Source organism: Pipra filicauda, unplaced genomic scaffold, assembly GCF_003945595.2.
Source record: "Pipra filicauda isolate LSUMZ 115617 unplaced genomic scaffold, ASM394559v2 scaffold32_size4067784_pilon, whole genome shotgun sequence".
Lineage (NCBI taxonomy): Eukaryota > Metazoa > Chordata > Aves > Passeriformes > Pipridae > Pipra > Pipra filicauda.
In genome coordinates this window covers 1,246,968-1,271,192 of record NW_024104454.1, presented here as the reverse complement: position 1 = coordinate 1,271,192, position 24,225 = coordinate 1,246,968, and the positions used below count along the sequence as shown (strand labels likewise).

The following is a 24,225-nucleotide window of genomic DNA, read 5'->3' as shown; positions in this document are numbered from 1 at the left end:
TCCCAAACGCTGGGAACAGTAGTTGTTATTTTGGATTTAAATGTGTGTTAATATGAGATTCTTGCCAAGAAAACTCTCCGATGCAAACAATCGAATTCCCCTCGTTCGTTTCTAAGGAAATGAAGATGTCTGTGTGTTCGCACTGTGCCGGTATTTCACTTACTTACAACTGGCCGCTGTCCAAAGCCCCAGAAGAGGTTCCCCCCAGCGCTCGCCCCGAGAGAGGAGCGCACCCGACCTCAGTGCCTGCAGGGGTTCCTAAGGGCCAGCTGAGGTTGAGAGAGGAAATTATTTCTGATAAGAATTTGTTTAACACAGAGAAACGGCTTTTTTGCGTATCCCGAGCCCTTTTACGCACACACCACCCCCACCCTCTCCAGCTTTCAGTGCCTCGTTTTTAACAGCGTTCACAACGGAGCCCAGAAAAGCATCCTGACGGCTGTTCACAGAAGCCTCAGCAGCGGAGTAAAGGCCGGCAGAGCATAAAGATTCGATGCTCACACAAACACCGCTGCTGACGGTTTTATTTCTTTTTAAGGGGCGGGATGACGGCGGCACTGCTCTCCCGCCGCCCTGGCGAGGCGGCCCCGCCCCTGCGTCGCTGCCCCTCCGCGGCGGCAGGAGGCGCTGCAGCGGCCGTGGCGCCTCGGGCGGCCCCGCTCGCTTCCAGCCGCCGCTCCGACGCCTCCCGAGGAGAAGCGGAAGCGGCGGCGGGCGGGGATCGGCCGCGGGTCGGGGTGAGTCCGGGCGGCCGCGGAGGGCGGCCGGGAGGGCGGGGGCTGCGGCTGCGGCGGGCCCGGCCGGCTGTACGTGGAAGCGAGGGCCCGGCCGGTCGCTGGGAGCGGGAGTCCGGCCGGCGCGGGCTTGTGGCGGCGCCCGACACGGAGCGTTTCCCTCGCCGGGCCGGGGCTGCCGGCTCGGGAGCGGAGCCCGCGCCTGCCCAGCCCCGCGGAGCTCTGCGGCCCCTTCCCCGAGAGCGGGCTCGGGGCTCGGAGCAGGGCCGGGGGTGCCACAAGGGGGGCCTGCGCTAGGGCAGGGCGGTGATGGGGCTGAGGCGCCGGCCTGCGCTGCTCCGGAACTGAAACTGTGCCGCGATCTGAGGCCAGGCAGCGCGGGCTCCGAGATACGCTGGTTTACCTGGCTGGGAGCCTGGCTGAAATGACCTTGTGTTGCCTCTTAGCTCCCCATCGCACTGCGGTGGGAGCGTGAGCAGCCCGTGGCTCTCGAGTTGTGGTCCCCCTTGTCTCGAGCACATCAGCTTAACGCGGGCTCTGTTTTTCCCAAGTGAAGTGAAGATACAAAGTAAATTCTTCGGTAACACGTTAAAGGATAATTATCAAGATAGGTTACTATTTCTAAAACCGACAGCTCTGTTTTCTAGTAGAGGCTGGCAGTATTTTATATTTAACGATAATTAACACGAGTAATAAATTATGACTTCAGTAGTACTTTCCATCAATTTCGTCTGGTTTAGATAGGTCATGCTGAGTCTTTTCGTACTTAAACGGAAATCTCAGTGTAGGTGGGAGGAAAATGTTCTAATTATATCCCTTATACCTAGTAGTTAAAGATTGCCGAAAATATTTCTCCGTGTTTGCCTCTGACAAGTTCTGCATGCTGCAGAACTATGAGCTGTGTGGTTTTTGTGTCTTAGATACCATTGACTGAGTGATAAATACAGGGTTGATTTGAAGTTTCGGTGAGGGACAGGTAGGAAAAGGAATGGGGGAACATCTCCCATGCATTTTATACTGTGTTCACCAACTGTGTTAACACTTGTAAGCAAACTGTTTTGCCTTTCCATTGTGTGAAAAGGCCATAGAACTAGTCCTTATAGTAAAAGAAGAAAAAAAAGATCATGCTGATAAAACAAGTTGTATTAGTTTTTGTATTATTTTGTAGATATTGCTTTGGGTATAATTCTTCTGCATATTCCACATTACCTTCAGCTTTTCCCAGCAGGTAAAGATTTGTGAAGCTCAGTCAGACTCCGTTGAATGGCAACCTGTCAAGACAGAAATAGCTTTTTTACATTAGCTAAGCAAATACAAAAAGGTTTTAGATCCAGTCTGTGAAAACTGGTGATAAAAGATTCTGGGTATAAAGCATGTCAAAAAGACAATGAAAGTAAATATAAGGTGGACTGAAAAGGAGAAATGTTTTAATTGTTTCAGAATGTCTGCTTAATTCACTGTTTGTTTTACCAGTCTCGGATTGTTTTACTAATGCCAGATACAAGCTTGTAGAGGTAGATGGTAATTAAATCTAGCCCTGAGACTGTACCTAGCATAAATGACATTTGTTCGTAGCCATGCTTCTCCCTGCCTCTTGAAGTGCCTTCTGCCCTGGTATTTACTTTGTCCCCATTAGGCAGCACATTAAAGTCTCTTCAGATCTTTTGAGGGATATAGAAAGGCACAGTGCATATCTCAGTGTGTTCTTGGTGTAGGGAGAGCAAAGGGAGAACAGAGGCCAAAGAGCAGAGTCACTGCCAAAGTAAAGAATTAAATAGTATTGTTCTTCTCACTAACAATGCTTTCCTTATATTGTTATTCTCAACAATTCTCAGTGGATTGTATCTAGAAGTTAATAAACTGAAGAAAGGTTTGGGGGATTTTGGCTTGGGTTTCTTTTTTGGTTATGAGAAAACCCATGGAATATTTTGGTGTTAAATACAGTATAGTACGCTTCCCCTGCTCACTAAAATTAAATTTGTTTTGACATACCTAAGTAGGATAAAATATGAGTGTAACTGTGAGTGTGCCACCATCTAGTTTTCTAAGTAACATTCAAGCATGAAAATACATATGTGATTAGAGCCTGACAGCATTCTCTCTAAATAAAAAGAAATCACCTGGAAAATTTCAAAACTCCCAAGAGCTGCTGTGCTTCAGCATCAGGAGCTCTTGATAGTGTCTAATGAGCTCTGAATGTTGTTCAATTCTATTTGCCTCAAACAAAAATTCTTCTGTGAAGTCTTCATGTTCGCGTGTTAGAATGGTAAGTATAGTGGTTATCCAAAAGACTTGGAAGTCTTAGCGGGTACTGCTATTAGAAAAAAAAAAAATTGCTACCTCAACAAAATATTTGCAGCATGCTTGCAGACTTTTATAAGAAACCAGAATTTGTTTTTTGCAGTTACAAGTTCTGCCCAAATCTCTTATTGCTTTGGCTTGTCTAGACATTTGATAGCTTTTAAATGAAAGTGTTTTATGGTATTAATTAAAAGGAATTTGCATAATTTCATATGTTCTGCCTGGATGAGGCCACAGTGATGATAGTTACAAACCTCATAATGGAAACACATGGTGCTTATCAGTTGTCAGTAGACCATTAATTATTATGCCTGGGAATAAGTGTTGCAAGTATTGCTCCATAAAATTATCCAAAGTCACTCCACTGGTCTGTCAATCTCTTGACCCAGAAATCTATACATAAAAAACTGTTCTCAGTGAGAGAGAAGAAGAGAGGAGTTTGGCCAGTTTTTCTGTCGATGCGGTGCTCAAGGCATTTCCCCTGCTGGATGTCTGCTGGCCAGGCTGCAAGCAAATTAATTATGTTTGTGAACTTCAAGTAAGAAAAAGCATTTGGAGTAGTCCTCTGTATTTATTTCCTTATTTATATGGCTAATCAGTGTGAATTTTCTAGGAAAGGGCATGTGGAAATTAATTGTATTCAATACTTGATGATTAATATTAAAAGTTTTTTATCTTCTGGAAAGTGATACTTTCTCTGTACAGTATTCCTTCACCTTTGCCAAATGCTCAAAGGTATTGTTTCATATTTCAGTATAAATAGGATAAAATGCCTAATTTTATTTCCTCCTTATTACTCTAATGATAATGTGATTTTCCAGGCAGTCTGAAGATATCTTCTGATACCAGCAATATTTTTTCATTTAGAGGAATTTCTGAATTAATCCCGTGGTTCTCTGGAGCATGAAAATCTGTAAAAGTTCTACCTAAGCACCATGTACTATGGGACTTGACAAATCAGAGTACACAGTTTTGTTGCATGTGTTTAAATTAACAGTTTGTTAATTTAAAATATGGGCAGTTTAAATTCTGTTGTGAAATCATTGTTTTGTCAATCATAAGGTACATTATTCTTGCAGGAGTTTACTCTTCTGGTTTGAGTGTGCTAGCTCACATCAGCCTAATCACTTTGTAATGCAGCAGTGTAAATAGCAACATAGCACAGGTTATTTAGTGAAGAAAGGGTTCATTATCGTTTGAAGTTGGAAGAGTAGTATGGGGACTCCCTGTAGTCTTAACTGTCTTTTCTGGGGCATGACAGCTTGATCTTTAGGGCATTCCCACATTTCTGCAGCAGAGGTAATGATCAGACAGGTTCTGACCATTACCATTTGGCCTGGAAAGCACCTCCCTTTCTATTGTCAAACAATACAGCTGTTGCCTTGGAGAGCGAAATCAGCCTTTGCTAGCCCAAGGACTGGGTACCTCCCGTGCAAGCTAAATCCCATTATCTCTCTACCCATCAGGTGTGATAGGACTTCCTAGCTTTAGAAGAGGGTACTTCAGGCACATTACCAAACACAGTTTAAGGCTTTCTCTGCCTGAGAAACTTCACTCTAGCAAAAACAAGAATTACCATATAATGATCTAGTTTAATTTCCGTTGTTCCTGGATCTGAAAGCTGGCTGTTGGGCAAACAAAAAAGGTTTAGAGAGCAGTCTAGCAAAGTGTTTAATGTATTAAACTAGTAACATTAAAACAAAGGATTAGTTGTAAAAGCTGTGGTATACACAAGGTGTAAGTTAATACCTGGATATTGTTGTACTTGCATTTGACTCAGTTCTGTTTGGTACAGAGGAAGAATATCGACTATTATCAATAGGAAGAAAAACTGATGTGGGTTTTAGGAGATGTTAGTATAGTTTTGGGATATATATTAGTTTGAATTTTAAAATCCATCCTCTTCCAGCCAAAGCATTTTTTAAATTCCCCAAGGGAAGAACATGAAAAACTGCTTCAGTAGGCTCACAAACTGTCTGCTCCACCTTCACTGGGGAAAAGACCTATCATTAAACATTCAAAGTATACTTTTCTGTAGTCAGTTTTGCACTAGCACTGCTCTGTTCAAGATTGAATCTGTGTTCCTGCTCTTGGAGGGTAAAGTAACTGCCACAAGAAACAGAACTAATTCCTACTATAGTAGTTAGAACTCACAGAGGAGTTGTTTTAAACTATGCTGGAGTAATCAGACCTCAGTTAGTGGTCAGAGTAACAGCAGTATGCATTTTTATTTGAAAAATTGTACCTTGCCCCACACCTATAAATATGTGTGGAAGAAAGACTTCCTTCACAGATAAGATGAAATGGGTAAGAGTAGTAGGAGGAATCCTGTCTTAGAGAAAACATGAACAAAGTTTAAAATCTGGCTTTTAAATCACCTTGTTTAAGTTGCCTCTTTGTGCCTGAATTTCCCAATTTAAAAAGAGCCAATGATATTTGCACTTCTTTTTTTATGAACCACTCGGTCATGTGCTGACAAAAAGCTTTATGTAGAAGTGGAGTATATCACTGAATAAGGGGATTTTTGTGTGCGTCTGGGATGTTGACTGGTTGCAGTGACTCATTCATGAAAATGACTCTGGTATAGGAGTTTTCTTTCTGTAAAGTGAATGGACATACTGCTGTTTCTGTAGAAACAATATAAAGGGGTAAAGAGTTCAGCTAGTGTTCAAAAAGTTCAAAAAGTGTTCAGCTAGTGAGATTATACCGACTCAGATCCTGTTTTCTTCCTTATAAGAGCAATATTTGAAATAGTATGGGTTTTTTCTTAGTAACAGCCCAAGAGAAGAGTCACACACTTCTTTTCAATTAATATGAGAACTGAATTTGGGTAAAGTTATTATATTTTTCTCCCTGTGACTTCCTGAATTCCTTTGTGACATCATTAAAGGGATATATGTTCCTCTTCCCTTTCTTAGTCTCAGTAAATATACCCTTGTGGCTTAGATTTATGTGAATTTTTCAGTCCTAGGCTGGCCAGTAGATTCTAATATGCTGCATACCAACATTCCCACTCCATTGGCCCAGTTTGGTTCCTGTGATTTTTCATAATATGTGGACTAAACATCCTCTGCAGCAGTTGTTAAATAAGTTATATTAGTTTAACAATGGAAGCAAGTTGGGTTTTTTCCTCCAGAAAGATCTACTGATGGCACTCTAAAAAAAAAATCTCTGTTACAAGGCATCTTTATAAACATTGATTCTTCTGCTTCCATTCTAAGTCATTGGGAGAGTTGCTCCCTTCATGGGATTAAATTGATCATGACCTGGCTGAAGCTGCTGGTGAGAATGTACTTGGTGTTTAGTGTGTATTGCTGTTGTGCTTAGGAGCCTTGATTAATAAAGCCTGTTGTGGGTAGATAATCTATAGGGATAATACACTGGGGTGGAGAACAGTAGAAGTGAACATCTCTCCTTGAGCGCAGTTCCAGGCAGCTCTGCTGTAGAGTTAGTTCTGCATAAAGTGAGCATTGCTGACCTGTACACTACAAGTCAAAGCTGTCAAACTGCGCTTTGAGGCTCTGTACCTTAGTGGTATTTTGGAAATGTCAAGAACGCTGATCTTCAAATACTTCTCATACCTCTACATATCTCAACAATATGGAAAGTTACATATTTACAGAACAAAATAAAAGTTCTGTTTTGATTCTGACTGTAGCTGACCTAAATATGGTAACTTTGCCTGTTTGGTTTTGTTCAGTAGATCTGCCTTTTTTTTCTTTTTTTTTTTTTTTTTTTAAGATCTGGATAGCTGGGGGAAAAAAGCTCATGCAGTATTAGCATGGACAGTATTGCCAACTGTTTATCATGTAGATGGCCTAAAGCGCATTTCTGTGATGTTGCATGTGTTCAAAATACATTCCCAGTAAATGCTAGTTGAGACCTTGTGTGATTAGTATTTCTATTGATGTAATCTTCAGGTGTCATATAATAAATACCCAAGTAAAACTACCTGTCTGTCCTCCTCCTATCCATGAACATTTTGTAAAAATGAATTGTGATATTCAAATTCTGATAAAGGCAGGAAAATTTTTACTTTTGTGAGCTTGTGCTCAAGGTAGCCCTGTTCATTCTGCTGAGCCCACCGTCTGCAGTTGTGATGCAGATGAACAATCCTTATACTTTAGCTCTTGATTACATTTGCATCCCTAATATATTTTAAATGATGCAATGGTATTACAGCAAACTCAGTAAGTGAACATTACAAAAGACTTATATACTGCTGTGCAAAAGACAGTCAAATCTTAGGTTAGTGGACTTGTTTTGCATACCTGGCTCCATAACCCTCAGATTACTCATACTGCCTTGCAACTAATCTCTGTTTTTCAAAGAAATTTCATTTATAGAAAACTAACCACAGTAGGATTCTGAGAAAATGATTATGACCATTACAAAATCAAGGCAGAGGAAAATTTCTTGGACATCTAGAACTTACATTTGTTTAGATCTTTTTTTTAGAGCTCCTTCCTTCAGTGTAGAAACACTGGCCATCTGTTTGGGGATACCTATGAGTTCAACCTGCTTGATGAGCAGTGTTTTAAAAGCAGGCTTTAGTATGCCATTCACTGCTTTTCAGGGAAAGGTGACTTGTATCTTCTGTTCTTACAATCATGTCCGTTGTCCTCCCTGCCAGCTAGACTAGAAGAGGCAAAGGAGAGCAAGAACTCTGTTTGAGTGCTAGTAATTTGTGGATAGCTTTTGAGCTGTGGAATTTTTATCCTTATCTCATGTGTAGCTTCTTACCCCATTGAAAGTCCTGTTGGCAGTTCTAAAATGTTATCAGTAGTACTGTATATTTGAATTTCATTGCAGCGGAGGATCTGCTTGGTTTGCGTACTTGGACTTGTATTTTATTTGTGGACCTGCACCTAAATTGATTTGAAACCTATATTGTGAATTGCTGTAGACAGAAAATGTTAAATAACATATATATACTGCAAGGAAAATATGGAATTGAGCTATTGTTGCCCAATAAAACATGATTCTGTACAGCATTTTTTCATGCAAAGTCTATTTGAATGCCTTTAAAGTAAATAATGTGGAAAGGGTAAAGAGATGCTTTCAGTAGACATAGCAAGGACAAAGAGTATTCCGCTTTTTACAGAAATCAGGTAGTTAGATGAAAGAGATTACAGAAAGGGGTGTGTGTTTGTTCGAACTGTACTGACTGGATGCAGTGTTCTTACCTATATATCACAAGATAAGTTAGAAAGATAATGGAAACTGGGAGAAAACCAAACCAGTGATTTCGAGTAGAACCAAATCTGTAACTGTTCCAGTGTTTCTGGTCAGAAATAAATTTTGCTCTTGACTTGAAAGGAAGGTATTTGAATATTTTAAATTAATACATCTTTTTGTCGTCTTGCAGTGCATTTCTGTGTAGCACTTGATTAGCTGCTATGAGCTTGCTACACAGTGACAGCAGTTGTGGAGCCCGAGACGTGGAAAGCGGCTGCTGTGCAGCCATGGCCAGTGCCTGCAGCGCTGGAGCCAAAGAAGACAGCACAAGTGTCAGCAGTGGGACTGGAAACCCTCCAAGTTCTTTCACAGAAGAAACACAAGGATATGATGTGGAGTTTGATCCGCCCTTAGAAAGTAAATATGAATGTCCAATCTGTTTGATGGCTCTTCGGGAGGCTGTGCAGACACCATGCGGACACCGTTTCTGCAAAGGCTGCATTGTCAAATCAATAAGGTAAAAAAACATTTATGGAAGCTGCTTTTAAGAAGAAAGTCACTTACCAGAGCAGTTTAAGGTCAATGTAAACTAAATAGAACTGGCCAAGGGTGCATTACCAATGAGTGCTAATAGAACTCTGGAAATTTATAATTCGTTAAAGATGCTTTCTAATAAACACTATATATGGTCAAAATGTCATGAGTTTGGAGGTTTCATGAGCTTTAGATTTTACCATTTATACAAATTTATCCAGGTTATGAATCTAAAAACTTGATTGATTAAACTTTTTCTTTTTAATTATTATTTAAAGGAGCCAAATCCTCCAAATAAAGTCCACTTTTTATCCAGGATTATGAAATCTGTATTTTGCCTATGATTGTTTCCTTTAATAACTACGGGAAACTATAGACAACATGGTTTCTTGGTGCAGATAAGGCAACTCATGCTTTCAGTTCTTCACTTGAAATTAGCTGCTTTCTTGTTGAGCTGGAAGAAAGAATGTGATGAGGAAATAGTCTTGAAAAAATCATTGAGACAGGAAACCAAGTGGCATATGAAGGAGTGGGAACAAGGTACAAAGGCAAGACCAGGCTGGGCTTATAAAAATGGATGAAAGAGCAAGGAGGGCAGAGAGTGCACATGTCCCACATGTGTCAGTGAGTACTGGATCGCATTGATAGAAGGCTAGATATTATGCTGTAGGATTTTTCCTTCTCAGCATAAGCCAAATTTTTTTCTTATCAATTACTCACTTAGCTCAAATGTCACTTTGGTAGGAATCTATACCTTTAATTCTGTGTGAACCGTATATATAATTGGTTCATTTCTAACCTTACTTTGCACACTTGTATAAAGATCATTAAACTATTTTCAATGTTACCGTGTTTCTCCTTGGCATTTATTTTTAGCATGAAAAAAGGACAGTGCTTTCTTGATTGATTTTTCATACCATTTATCCGTAGTTCTATTCCATTTCTTTTTCTCCATTGTCCATTATTTGTAGCTCACTAAATGAATAGTATGCCAGCAGTGATGTTCTCTAAATACAGTGTTTTGTATGTTTTGTGGGCTTCTCTGTAACTTCGGCTACGTAAATTCTCAGGAAGAATTTCTTTGTGGAAAGGGTTGTTAAGCGTCGGAACAGACTGCCTGGAGGGGTGGTGGAGTCACCATCTCTGGCAGTGTTCAAGAAATGACTGGACGTGGCACTGAGTGCCATGGTCTAGTTGATGAAGTGGTGATCAGTCAGAGATTGGACTTGGATTCTTTTTTACAGCCTAAAAAATTCTGGGATTCTGCCGCTGTTGTATCTAATGCTACTGTATTTTTTCATAGCATACCTTTTGGATCGAGGAGGGGGAAGTGTTGGAGCTGAGAATGAGAAGACAAATTTAATATGCACTCCCTACTTATGATAGTGGATTCTTTGTAGCTAGCACAGAAATTTCTGTGCATTTGCAGCACAGTTCCTGTTAACATCAGTTTCATCAATATTTCTCAGAAAAGGATCCAGAAAATGCAGAACACCACCAGTGTTCACCCATGACAAGTGACTCACCTGTGGATTCTGCAGAAACAACTGCACTCAACTGCATCCCTTGGTGGTATACATGTTACCCACGTGCATGGAAGAAGGCAAAAAGCCCCTGAACTTGTTAGCTTTGACTGTAATCCAATTCCTTAGGCACAAGCAGTTGGCTTCACTTTCTGGCCTTTGCTTTGCACATTCCAACCCAAATTCTTTCAAGAGGTTAATGTACATAATTTCATAAATGCTTGTAGGCATTACAAGACAGTTGTAATGGTAAAGGCCATTAAATTTTGAAATTCCTTACTTGCTCTCTCTGAGCTTGCTCTGTTTGTTGGCAGTAGCAGTTTTATATTCTTTAACTTGGGTATTTCTGGAAGAAAGAAAATAAGTCTTTGAATCTTCTCTTGAGATTATGATATCTATAGATTCTGAAGGTAAATCAGTACTTAAATATATTGAGCTTTAGAAATGTCTACTCAGCAATCATTTCAAAGACAACAGAATTCCTACATTGAAAACTGAGGGGAAAATGACTAAAAATTACCAAAAATGGGTGTCTCATTTCCAGTCTTTCAGATCTTTACAAGCTAAAGTGATCTTGTTTTCTAATCCTTATGCTTCTGCTGGTGAGCTGCACAGTTACAGTCATTGGTTAGAATTTACAGGACTGAATGAGAAACTACAGTGAACCCAAGCTCAGAACACATCATCTCCTAGCAGGAAGATAAATTTCCTCCTTAAACCCCAGGCATGGGAAGTGGTTTCTCTTCCTTTTTAAATTAACAGAGCATTTGCTCCGCTCAAAGTTTTAGATCTCCGAACAGTTTCAATGGCCAGAAGCTTTTGCTTCTTTTACACCCTTTGCTTATTTTACTTCATTTCTCTAAATAGTGCTGACTGTTTCAGTGAATACTAAACACAGGTCGAATGCATTTTTTTCCTTGGAGACTATAGATCATCACTGTAATATTTCAGTTGTTTCATTGATAGTAAAAGTTTTCCCTCATTCCCCAATGAAATCTGTCTTTGGAGTGCAGTTTGAGTGAATGCTTGTGAAAGCAGAGCAGACAGCGTAAAGTGCCAGACCTCCCTGAATCCCTGAAGGGCTGAATGCACGCTTAATTGGTATCCATGGATCAAGCTATTGATTTGGATTATGTGGTGTCTGCAGAACAATATCGATTTGGAGTATGTGCTGTCCACAGTACCATATTGATTGATGTCATTGAGAAGCTTCTATGGAACAAAAATGAAAATGGAAAGTGATTTTTACATTCTCTAAGTACTGTTTTTTTCGTTAAGTAATTGTCACAGCCTTTATTTGATCAGGAAAAAATTGCTCCTGTTTATTTCTCACTTCCCCACTGTTTAGCTCAAGTGAACACAGAGATTAAGAGTTTTAAATTATGAAGGATGTACAAGCACTTCTTGAGTAATCACTGCTTGTAACTTAGACTAGCAGTTATAGTTGTGCATGTTGAAGTTGTGGCTGCAACTAGAAAAAAAAATTGAAAACCTTTTAAAAACTGGACTCTTAAAGCTTTCAGTGTGAGGGACGTGATTAGACCTGATGGATTTGATCACAGTAAATGTTTGCCTCCCAGAAAGTCTTGGCATCTTTTTAAATAAAGCTGTCTGAAATGCTTTGAAGTGCTTTACGTCGTGGTAGAGGAGAAGCTTATCTATCTAAGTAACTACCAATACTGTTTTACAAATGTTACTGTAAACAAAATACTCAATTAGAAATTTTAGAAGAACTAAGTTCAGGTGCAGTAGGTAATTAAATTTCACTCTAGTCTTTCTTCTCCTGTATCTTTTGTCAAAGCTGACTTAGGGTTTGTAGTAGAGCTTGCCCAATACCAGAACCTCTGTTTATCGGAAAAGCAGAATTGTGAACTGACAAGGGGCAGCAGGGAAAGCTTTGGGTACTAGCAGTCTGTCAAACAGCTGGCATGGCTGCAGTTAAAGTGTATGCCAACTGTTTCAACTTTTAGGCTAAGCCACTCAGCTGTTAAAATCATGAAGAGGGCTTTTTCTGCAAACAAAATTATTCTGGCTTTACTCTTTATACCTGCATTTTAATTTCAGTGAAAATTATAGGAATAGTCATTGTACTTTGTAGCAGATGGTTGTTGTTTTACAGGTACTGTTGTGGGTGGCAGAGTCCTATGTGATAAATAATTCTAGCACAGGAAATCCTTCACTGTAATGTAATTTAGAACTGAGGTGCATAAACTCAGTTTTGTGATAGGAAATGTATGGCAATGTCTTTGTCTGCCGGTGCATCTAAGCAGCATTTTAAGTACAATCCTCATACTTATAAATAATATTTGAAGCCTGTTTAATATACTACAGTCAGTTATTGCTCTTTGTTTACTATACTTTCCTACATTGGAAAATTGCCACGCATTCTTATTTTACCCTTTGTCTGCTATTATTTAAACTGGAGAACTGGCAATTATTATTTCACATTATTCTGTTGTTGGCTGTTATTATACATGATTAGCTTTTCTGTGTAGAAATGAATCTGCTGTCTTATCAGCAGGCTTACTGGGCAATCTTTGTACTCTACTAAACAGGGTGTTTGTAACCAAGTTATACCTGTGAAAACTGATTTCCTGTAAGTTGCGAAGTGAGAGAACATTTCTGGGTTGTGCAAAGATCAGCACACTGATCATAACTCAGGGAGCTCCGAAACAAAATGGCAAGCTGGGTATTTTCTTCCACTTGTTTGGGAGTATGACTACCAGGCATGTGGTGAGCTAGCTCTTACAAGTAAAACCTGTGAAAGGAAGTTCATTGCCTCTCTTTGAGGTCTCAGCTTTACCTCCACTTCCTCTAGCGCATTGCTAGTCGAGTTGCTGAGCAATTATTTCCTTTTCCAACAAAGAACATAAATTCCCTCCTGGTCTCCACAACCCTCTAGGTTCTCCTTCCCCTCATGCGTGCAAGCAGTGACAACGATCTGGCCTTTGATCCTTGCACCACAAGTGGTCTCTGACATTTTTCTACCTCATGTATTTTTCCATTTTATTGCTGTTTCCATTAGCATTTCAGCTCAGAGCTTTGATCCCTCATGCCTTTTTAACTGCCTTACTTAATTGTGAATCAATATGTTGGCCTTCTGCTTTCAGAATGAGCTGATACTGAAAAATTTGATGGAGGCGATCCCTTTTTTTAGTCTGTTTCTAATTATTTTTGTGTTTAAATGCAGATAGACAGAACGTGATGAACTGGAACTTTAGTTACCTTGTGCAAGTTGCATGCATCCGTGTTCCACCGTCACGTTCCAAACTTTTGCCAGTTAGCACTTCCAGTCTGTTTGCTGTTAAAATGGCTTCAGATGCAACACTCAGTTCCAAAGCCAGTGTAATTTTCATAGTTACTAGTAATTTTCATGTCTGGAATTTTTTCACTCTTATTTGCTGTATAAATAAATAAATTGAACGATAACCAACTGTTCAAATGGTTGTACAACAAAACCAGCAAAATGAGCTATATGAGAAATAATGACAAATAGATGAAGTAAATCTGGAAGAAAAGAAAATTTTACTTTTTCTCTCAGCTATGGTCACCTTCGATGTTTATAAAGTGTGAACAAAATTAGAGAAAGTCCAAGAATGTTTAAAGAATTGTTTTGAAATAGCATGTGAAACATACTTTGATGTTTGAGCTATGTGAAGTATTCACACCATCAGGACTGTAAGTTCTTAGTTTTTTTTATGTCCTCCTCAAGTTTGTTTCCAGAGTACCTAACATGGCATTTGTACAAAAAAAACATATTGAGTTAGAAAAGGGCTGCAACCTCAGTCATGTCACCTCTAGTGAAACTGTGTATTGTCAACTTTTCTAGTGTACGTTGCGTACTTTCTGGTCACTACCACATAAATGCCATTGTTTTCAAAGACTTTCTTACTGTGTTATAACTTGGCCACTAATATCTTACTAGTGTAAAAATATTTTAAAATAAAGGCTTGGAAATCTCTTGGAAATATTAGAATATCTTTTTCCTTGCTTTTCTGCATTATAGAGATGCAGGTCACAAATGTCCAGTAGACAACGAAATTCTGCTTGAAAATCAACTTTTTCCTGACAACTTTGCTAAACGGGAGATCCTTTCGTTAATGGTGAAGTGTCCCAACAAGGGCTGCAGTATGAAGATGGAGCTGAGGCACTTAGAGGTGAGAATTAGTTTTGAAAACGTGGAACCTGGTTTTCATGAACAAGTAAAAATTCAAAATAACTTAAAATAGATGGTCATACCTGGTACTCATTTATGCTGATTCAATGCATTGTTCTTTCAAGACTATAGCTGCACGTGTTTGGTTTTGATGAGTCTTTAATTGTAGGTAGGTTATTCTCAAGTGAACATCGTAGTGCATGAAAATTATATTAATGCAGCTTTCTGTTTGGTATCTTTCATGTTTGTCTTTTGATCAGTTCTATCTGTACTTCACACAAGTTTCTTAAAGTTAGTTTAATATTCCCTCAAAGTAGCTACATATGTTAGTTGAAATAATTACTTTGCAAAATAATATTTGCAGTTAAAAGGATAAATATAAAACTAAATTTTTACCTGAGAGCCTTCTTAAAGCTCTGAATACGTGAAGCCCTGATCTTAGTAATGGGACAGTAATGGGCTATTAAGTCAGCATAAGAGCATAAGGATTTCTTTGCATGAAAGAAAGATTGTGATTTGTTTGTCTTGTACTGTGCTTTCTCTTGAAAACAGATGAGATGATAGTACCTGTTTGTAGTATCATCCATCTTCTGTCCTTTTGCAGGAACACCAGTTACAGTGTGAATTTTCCACTGTGGAATGTCCACAGTGCCAAGGAACCTTCCAGAAGAACCACTTGAAAGAGCACATGACCCAGGAGTGTCTGAGGCGTCAAGTGTGTTGCCCAAACTGTGCCACATCTATGGCCTATGAAGATAAAGAGGTACTTAGCAGGAGTCTCAGTTTTTCGATCTTCATTCACATGGGTTTGCTTGTAAATAGAATATCAGTTTTAAAAAAAAAAAAGCAACAAAGTTTTTGGTCTAGAAGAGCACTATCTGCTGCTGCAGAGGTGAGAAGGTACAAAGTCAGAATATTAGCCTAGAACAGGAAAAGATGGGGAGAGATTGTTCTTAAGTGCAAACTTATTGGGAACCTTGTGGTCTGAGGAGACTTGTGAAAGAACCATTGATTTCTGGCCACCAGAGAGGCCTATATCTACTGCCAAATGAATACAAAAGGCAGTATTTACATTTGCTTTACATTTTATGCCTGGGAGAAAGGATATAGCAGGAGATAAATCTTTTGGGGATCTCTGCTAACACACAAGACCACGATAATTTCTGAATTCTTTTCCTGGTTCTGCATTTTTTTACTCGTGCAATACTGAGGATAGTACTTTCCTCTTTCTGTTTCCTTTTCTTTATCTCTGTATAGATGTGTTTTATCTCAAGGACTGTTAAATTTTATGAAATTCATATTGTGAATTGTCAAACAAAAGTACCTTGTATAGTTCAACAATAAAAAAAAAAATCTTTAATAGAGTTCCACTGCAATTGAACGTGTATTTTAGAAACTTCTGGTTAAATTCAGACTTCTTTAGAGCATAAGAACTTTAGGAAATAAAATATCTTCGACTTTATGAAGCTCCTGTATAAGTCCAGGAAAAAACAGTAATAGAAAACATACTGTTCAGGGTAAGGGGAGTGACTTTGTTTCACAGTTGCATACAGGTAAATGCAAAATTTGAAATGTAAATAAAAATTTGATGTTTGATCAGAGGTGATTAGGCCTCTCTTAAATTTTGTAACTTTATTGATTCTTTCTTTCCTCTCTTTTTCTACTTGATCACTAAGCTTCATGACCAAACCTGCCCACTTGCCAACGTGTTTTGTGAATATTGCAACACAGTGCTAATCAGAGAGCAGGTAAGAGACTACCACCTTCTGTGTTTAATCTCGGTCAGATGTTTTGTATTTACATTGCTTCTTTAATATGGAGAAACAGTTTGCCTACTAGCTAATAAATCTCTACCTGTCTCTCTGTGAAAATGTCCAGTACAGGTGTAATACTCTTTTAAATGCTGTTCCAGCTTGCAGTTGCAGTCTGGTAAGACCTCTGTAGGATTTTTGGCTGCACAGCACATTATTTAGCTGTACTGCTTCTTGACAGGGGACATGCTGCATGTTTTTTATGTTGAATGGAGGCTAAAAAATGGGCAGAGAGTGAGAGTATTTGTAATTGGAAAGCCACTGTTGGGAAGTAGCTGTAAGTAGTTCACTATGAAACTGCAGATGCTGACCGGAATTCTGCTTGTCCATTACTATTGTAATAGCCATTATTATTTCTTCTATTCAATAATAACTTCTTTGACAGAAAAATGATAAATGTTATTTGATATGCAGCCTATCCTTGTTTGAATGGGATGGCAACTATGTTGAATATCATGTCAAATTATATTGAATGATCATGTCAAATTGCCCAAATACTCTGAAAAGCAGGATTGAGCTTAGTAATGACAAAGGCAAAAATGTGTTGTTAGGTAGGATAATCAACTGCAGAAATGGGGAACAGAGAATGCTGAATTTGCTAATGGTTTAGATTTAATGGCTGACCTGTATTAAACTTGTGTTCTACTTCATCATGATATTTAAACAAGGCAAGCATACGGGGTTATATAAACAGGTATTTTGCCTGTGAAACCTAGAATTGTCCTTTGCTCTGTTTAGGGCTCGTAAAGCATCAGCTGAAGTCGTCATGCTTTTGAGATAGGGGTGGATAGGGTGGGTCCAGAGCAGTGAGATGGCTGGATCTGGAAACTACAAGAAAATTGAAGTAACTTGCGTGTTTTGAGGAAGAGGGTAATGAAGAGAAATACCTTGAGTATGTGCAAGCAGTTCTTCAGAAAGGAAAGAAATGGACTGTGATCTAGCCTGAGGATAGGCTAGCAGTGAAAGGTGTTTGGTCTAGCAAGGAAACTCGAATGCTTTCTGATACCTGATGTAAGAACAAAGTAAATGAATTGTTAAAGGACGTAGTAGTAGGATGTAGAATTTTTATCATCAGCTAATATTTTTGTTCAAAACTTCCATATTCCTTTGAGAATATATGTAGGTATAAACTGATCTGACTTTAGGTACCAGTTCAGAATCCATCTGGCTGTATCCTTTTTGGATGTTATAAAAGCATACTCTTGATGAAAAAGTAATAGCAAATCTCATTTGTTTTAGATGCCTAACCATTACAACAATGATTGTCCTACTGCCCCAGTGCCATGTTTTTATAGTGCCTTTGGATGTCCTGAAAAGGTAAGCCTTTTATCAGAATCATAAGTTGCAGACCTTCTGCAGGCATTTTTCTGGGGCTTTTGTAATGCGTTTTCCTATTCTTGTCTCATTCACCAGCCCAAATCCTCAGTGATTTGTGGGTTTGTCTTTTTTTGTTTTGATATCAACAACTACATGTTGATACATTGTCTTTCAAAATTGGCTTTTCAAATTTAAAAACTGTGAACTATTTGCTTGATGAACTTGCTTTTATTAATCTATGACTGACTGTTTTCTCAGCTTTCACATCAATAAAGTAGCTTCCAGCATTTCTTCCAAAGTTGTGACCAAATACACTTGTGGCTCTTAGAGTTCCACGAAGAAAACCAATTTTATTAAATTCTAAAGTTATTAAACTGGATACTCTTATTTCTAGTTGTTTACTGCCTCTTTGTAAAAATGGATCTTTCCCCTTCATTGTTTCCACATCAATTTTCATACACCATTTGGTACAACAGAACATTTTAGCAAATCAATGAAGGGAATACAGTACTAATTTAAAGCACAGAAAAAAATAATAAATGTATGTTTATCACTAACAGTCTTTCACTACATCTTTGTTTTGAGTTGAACAGTGTTATTGAAAGTGTACACCATAATTAATGATGCTTTAATAGGGAAATAATTACTTCTACGAAACCTGAATCTTTTTATCATGAATGCTCATTAACAAGAAAGTAACCCTGAATATACACATAATGCTTGCCTTTGGAATATTTATCAAGAATGTTTTCAGTATAAAATACTCCATATTTCTTCATATCTTGTTTTTACTTTCAGGTGCACAGTTTGAAATAAACTGTTTCTATTTCTCATTGTATGTACTACTGAAATACCTAATGACTTTTACTCAAAATTGCCTCCATTTGAAGTGCAGGTTTAAAATGTGATTTCTGGTTACGTTTGATATGTTTCTAATGCCACATCTCTTAAATTCTAGATGCAAAGGAATGAACTGGCACGACATATGCAGGAGTTCACTCAGGTTCACATGAGAATGATGGCTCAGAGTTTTCAAAATATCAGTGTCACTGCTACAAATCCTGTACCCTTCATCAATGGCCTACCCTTTGAGCCTGCCCTCTTCTCACACGTGTCACGTGCCACATACGATTGTAATCCAGAAGTTGAAAACTTCAAAGAAACTATTCAGCAGTTGGAAGGTCGTCTGGTAAGACAAGATCACCAGATCAGGGAACTCATTGCTAAAATGGAGACTCAGAACACTCACATGGCAGAACTCAAACGTACTATCCGAAGTTTGGAGGGAAAGATCACTGAAATGGAGGCCCAGCAATGTAATGGTATTTATATCTGGAAGATTGAGAACTTCAGCGGACTTCAGAAAGCCCAGGAAGAAGAGAGACCTGTTGTGATGCACAGTCCTGGCTTCTATACTGGAAAGCCTGGGTACAAGCTGTGTTTGCGCCTGCATATCCAATTACCGAATGCTCAGCGCTGTGCTAATTTTATATCTCTGTTTGTCCACACTATGCAAGGAGAATATGACAGCCATCTGCCATGGCCTTTCCAAGGCACGATACGACTTTCTATTTTGGATCAATCAGAAGGCCCAGAAAGGCAGAATCATGAAGAAGTAATGGAAGCCAAGCCAGAGTTACTGGCCTTCCAGAGACCGACAGTTCACCGCAATCCGAAAGGTTTTGGTTATGTGACTTTCATGCACCTGCAAAATTTGAAACAAAGAACCTTCATAAAGGATGATACACTTCTGGTGCGCTGTGAAGTTCTAACACGTCTAGATTTGAACAGTGTCCGCAGAGAAGGATTTCAGGCTCGCAGTACGGATGGGCCTATGTAGCCTGTAAGTTTTATCCAGAGGAATGGAGCCACTAGTTACGTTCTTCCACCACAGGTTATAAGAGTGCTTCATTGTACATATAGGCTGCGTTTGTAAAAGAACATAGTTGATCTTCACCTGAATGGAACTTTCTTGTTGCTGGTTTATTTTTTTCTGTATGAGGTCATGTATTTAAATATTTGGTATGGTTCTCTATTAAAATAATAAGCTACTTTTGTAGCAAACTAACTAAATGAAGTGTTGTTAACCAAAACTTAACTGCCTAAAGGAAAATCCTGTTTCAGAACCTGTACATCTCTGGTAAAATGTAAGTCATGTTGAGAAGTCCTGTAAGTCTTTTCACCCTAGTGCCTCAGAATAGATAGTGTAACAGGGAAATAGCTAAATTAATAAAGATGAGGAATTTTTTGTTTGTTTTTTACAGAGCTTGGGAAAGTTGAGACAGTTTCTATATTGACTTATCTAGAATTTTGCATTGGTTATGCTTTTCTTGAAATCTGAAGTCAAGACTTTGCTCACGTCACCTAGGGTTCAGGTATGCTTTGGCCCTTCCCTTCTTTGGAGTTAGCTTCAGGAAGTGGCATGTTGATGTACAGTTGATGTTAGTATTTCCAAAAGACGTGTGGTAGTGTTGTGGAGAAGGCTAAACGACTATGAGCTGAGTTCACTGAAGAAATATTTGTAATGTGGTCTGAAAGTGCCTCCCTAATTCTCTTTACTTGGATAAATCTTTCTGTAAGTGTGTGCTCTAGGCCCAGAGTGTCAATCCCAATTGACAAGAGATATAAAAGTTTAGCATTTGAATGAAATACCTTTGTGCTGATGTACCCCCTAGTGCTGAACATTTTTCAGCTTATGAGTGGATACATGAGCAAAGGGATGTACTAACTATATAGGGTGATGCAGGATGTGTTTTGCTGTTGTTGAAACCTGAATTTGTACCAAAGCTGAACTTGTGACCTGCTTCTATTCGAGTGATCTCTTGGTGTTGTGCGTGACATATGACCTATGTCATCTCCTATGAATTCTCAGTGGGCAGCTGGCCATATCAACATCCAACTGTCGTGGGTATTTCCTGTCCCTTTAAACAATAGAAGCTGGGCCACTCTCAGCAATTTGGAGAGGAAGGAAAGCCTGCTAGTTCAACAGTGTGAGGAAAAATTGCAGTCCTGTTTGCTCTTAGGAAGAAAATCTGGCTTCCATAGTTACTCATTTATCAAACACTAGATTCACTATGTCAGGGATTCATGAGCTTACTAATGTTGAGTGTATTATTATTTTCTGTACTGACTGTATGCCACATAAATGTTAGTTTTGACCAGTCAAAGCTGAGTAGTTCAATTTCACTGGTGCTAAAAATTTTAACTTATCATGGTGCTGATAAAGTTCTGAATCTTGTCTTTAAAGGAGGGAAGAAAAAAGTTTTGTTCACCCCATAACCTAAACAGATATTCTGATACAGAAGAAAGAACTAAATGATACATAAGCATATGTGTATTATTTATCCATGCTAGTGAAGCAACCGAAAGACTGCCACTTAAAAAATAGTAAAGAGTATTCCAGCTATTTGGCCTCATCAAAGCAATACCGTGAGTATCATCAGTGGGGAGAGGGCATATGCTTAATACATACACATACATACAAGAGTAAAAAAAGACTACTGTAGCATATTGATTTGGGAGGGTACTCTGCCTGACTGCATGAGATGTAAAAGTTCCTGGACCCAAGCTACCACATTCATCATATCCAGATGAGTAAAACTTCTTCTGGAGATAGAGCCTATTAGATGAGGGATTGTGTTCAATGGATGTTGTCACTGCTGAAACATGAACTTCCTGGCTGATGGTAAATGCAGTTGGTCATTGACAACTTCAGTGTATTCTCTGTGATTAGGGGAGGGGTGAGCATATATTACTCAAAATAAGAGAAGATCCTTGCTTTAAAACTGTGGGCTTAAGCTTCTTAAGTAATCTTGATGATGAATAGCCTCATTCTATTAGCTTTATTGTTTCAGTGTCTTCAGTTAGAGAATGTCCAGTTAAACCATTCTTAACCAAGAGCTGTTAATGTACATAGCAGTGCACAGACCCACTGTATACAGAAGGTGCTGTACACTAGTTCTCCATTTTCAGGCTATGTTAGTTATACTTATTTTTTTCAAGATGCTCAAAAACTGCCATTCTCTCCTTTTTTCCCTTCTTCTCTTTTTTTTCGGAGGCTGGGGGGCAGTCAGAAGAAACACTTGTAATTAGAAAGCTTCTTCCTGCCCCAGGTCCTTTTTCAGCCCTAGTGGTAGTAATAAAAATGTCCTTACTCTGTGTTCACATTGGTTATACCCAAGACCCATTAAGTGCATTAACACTTCCTTTGCTTTTGAAGATTTGCGTTCTGAATGGAATTTTTACTTTGAGCCATATCTGTGAGATCGGATGTACTTTGCCTCTGAGGAGGAAACTCAGTTTGGTGGCAGAGTTTTAAGTGATTCAGGTTAATACAATAGCACAAGCCAATAGGGAATAGAAGGCTACTGCATGTATAGTACTGCATTGGCCACAGTAATATGAATGCTATATTCACTGCTGCTGTTCTACTGGTTTTGTATTTTTATATTACCCACTAGAAGTCTGAGTGATGTCAAATTACTGTAATGACAGAGTTTTACATGAGAGACTTTCAGTGCTAATTTGCTAAGTATCAGTTAGGTCTTATTGTCATAAAAACACCTTGTAAATGTTAATGAAATATTTATTCATAATATTCATGTACTTGCTCCATTTTCCTCTTTCCCCTTTCTCCAAATCTCTTCTTTTGAGAACTCGTTTTACCATGGTAGATTGAGGTATAATTGCTAGAACTGTTTAAATGGAAGCAGAAAGGTATGCAGCATTGAGAGTTGTCTCTAAAACAAAACCGAAGAAGAATGGGAATTTAACCCATTTCCTGTGTAATTCATTCAGCAATGGAGTTCTTTAGTTCTGTAACTCCAGCATCACTGGATCTCAAGGTGATTTAAAAAGTGGCTTAGCTTCTTTTCCAAATTTCTGTTGTCTTTAATGTGTCCTGAGTCACCCACTTAATATGTGTATTTGCAAAGCTGCTATGGCACAAATTTACCGGTGATAATATATTACAAATATGTTATCTTTTTGCCTCTGAATGTCTTCACCTGCAGGGCAGGGAAAATTATTTTACTAAAAATATGTGTGATGTATATGTGGGAACTCAGATAATGTGAGATGTATAGACTTGTTTTTTAAGTGGTCTCATGATATGTCTGGTCATGTTTGCTATCAGTGATTTAAATTTGCTGATGAAATCAGAGACGGTGACAGAATAAATACATTTATGATGGATTTTAAAGATTATTCTGGGTTTAATGTGAAAGGTTTATATTGGTTTGTGTTTGAACAAAAGGAAAGTACTTCTATTCCCTTTGATGTATTGATCAATAATTTAATATATTTTGTAGTAGTGCACAGCAATATTTCTGACAGAACTTTAAGAAATAAACTAAGTAAACTGTGCACTGCATGTTGCATCTTTATTTGTATGGAGGGCTATTCAAAAAGTTTCACTGATACAGGACCTCTGTGGTAGTTTCTCTGTCTTGTGGGTTTCAGGTTGGCTGTTTTTTAATCCAGGAGACCATGTATCTTATAGCACCAAGAAGCCAACAAATATTTCAAGATAAAAACTTCTGGCATTTATAACGGGCATGGATAATTCAATATTAGAAGATATAGCTCATGTAGTTGATAATAAACTAAATGTTCTCATGATCATCCTGTAATTTAAGAAATCTGAAAAAAATTGCACACTGTCACCTCGATGGCCACATCTGCTTGCTTGTTACATTTGTGACAAAAGTAACTATGGGTTGAAGCTTTGTTGCAAGATACTCAGAGCCGAAACCAAAGGGAGTTCCTCTCTGAGAAGTGCTTCATTGCAATCTGCCGATTTATCTCAACCACAAACATTCTGGATCTGTTTTTTAACAGCATCTGCAGGAAGGGATATTCCAAACTTTCAAATTCTGAAATGTTATTTATAGACATAATATCTAATGCACTGCGGTTAATGTCAAGTTAATTATGACTTTATCTTTCATCCAGGTTGGTCCTAATAGCTTCCATGAGTAATGGATAGGAAAGTATGGTCAGCTACCAGTTATTTGTTTTGTTAATACATCTTTATTGTTTCATATTTTGAGGGCACTAAAATCTTCTTTTGATGAGATGAAGTAATAATGACGTGTTTTTAAGCTGGAAAACTAGCTGTTTGCAGATGCACCAGTGAATGGAAAGTCCACATGAAGAAACAGAAAATGCCAGCAATATGAAAGTATGTTCACACCTGTGGAAATACAAATATCTGTGTACCTGTACATTTCTGAAAAAAAAAAAGGCTAAGCTATATGTGGACCAGGATATTTTGACTGAATATTTTATTGGACAAATACCAGTTCATTGCAGTGACTTCACAAGAAGAATGTGTTTGTTTTACTTAAATCCTTACTAGTGCCAAACCAGTTGCTCTGCTGCCTTGCTCATCCCCAAAAAGCACTAGCCCAACACTAAAGGCTGTTCCATCTGGAAAGAGAGAACTCCCTGTGCCATTCCTTCCTATATTATCCTGGGTAAGTACGTGAGTACACACAGTGCTAGACTTCAGCTGTTATATGCTGTGTTTCTCGCTTAGAAGCTGTGACTATTTAGCCTGTTCCAAATCAGCATTTACAGAAGTCCACAAAACTTAGTAAATTAGCCCTGAGTGTGCTCTTAGCATATACAGTAATTACGAGGCAATAGAATGGGAGGTTAATGGACAAAAA

At 38.6% G+C, this 24,225-nt stretch overlaps 1 protein-coding gene across 1 annotated transcript; it reads left to right on the top strand.

Moving 5' to 3' along the window:
- Positions 1-634: 634 nt before the first annotated feature.
- TRAF6 (TNF receptor associated factor 6) lies at positions 635-22,925 on the top strand. The gene is made up of 7 exons (XM_027732646.2): positions 635-737; positions 8,404-8,730; positions 14,277-14,427; positions 15,031-15,189; positions 16,103-16,174; positions 17,477-17,554; positions 18,513-22,925. The coding sequence occupies exons 2-7, from the start codon at positions 8,435-8,437 to the stop codon at positions 19,392-19,394; spliced, it is 1,638 nt and encodes a 545-aa protein (XP_027588447.1). The 5' UTR covers positions 635-737; positions 8,404-8,434; the 3' UTR covers positions 19,395-22,925.
- The last annotated feature ends 1,300 nt before the right edge of the window (positions 22,926-24,225 follow it).

Excerpts from the sequence above, each read along its gene's own strand:
- TRAF6 (XM_027732646.2), top strand. The coding sequence starts at position 8,435 with ATGAGCTTGCTACACAGTGACAGCAGTTGTGGAGCCCGAGACGTGGAA. Across the intron at positions 14,428-15,030 it reads TGGAGCTGAGGCACTTAGAG|GAACACCAGTTACAGTGTGA; the intron begins GTGAGAATTAGT and ends GTCCTTTTGCAG. Across the intron at positions 15,190-16,102 it reads TGGCCTATGAAGATAAAGAG|CTTCATGACCAAACCTGCCC; the intron begins GTACTTAGCAGG and ends TTGATCACTAAG.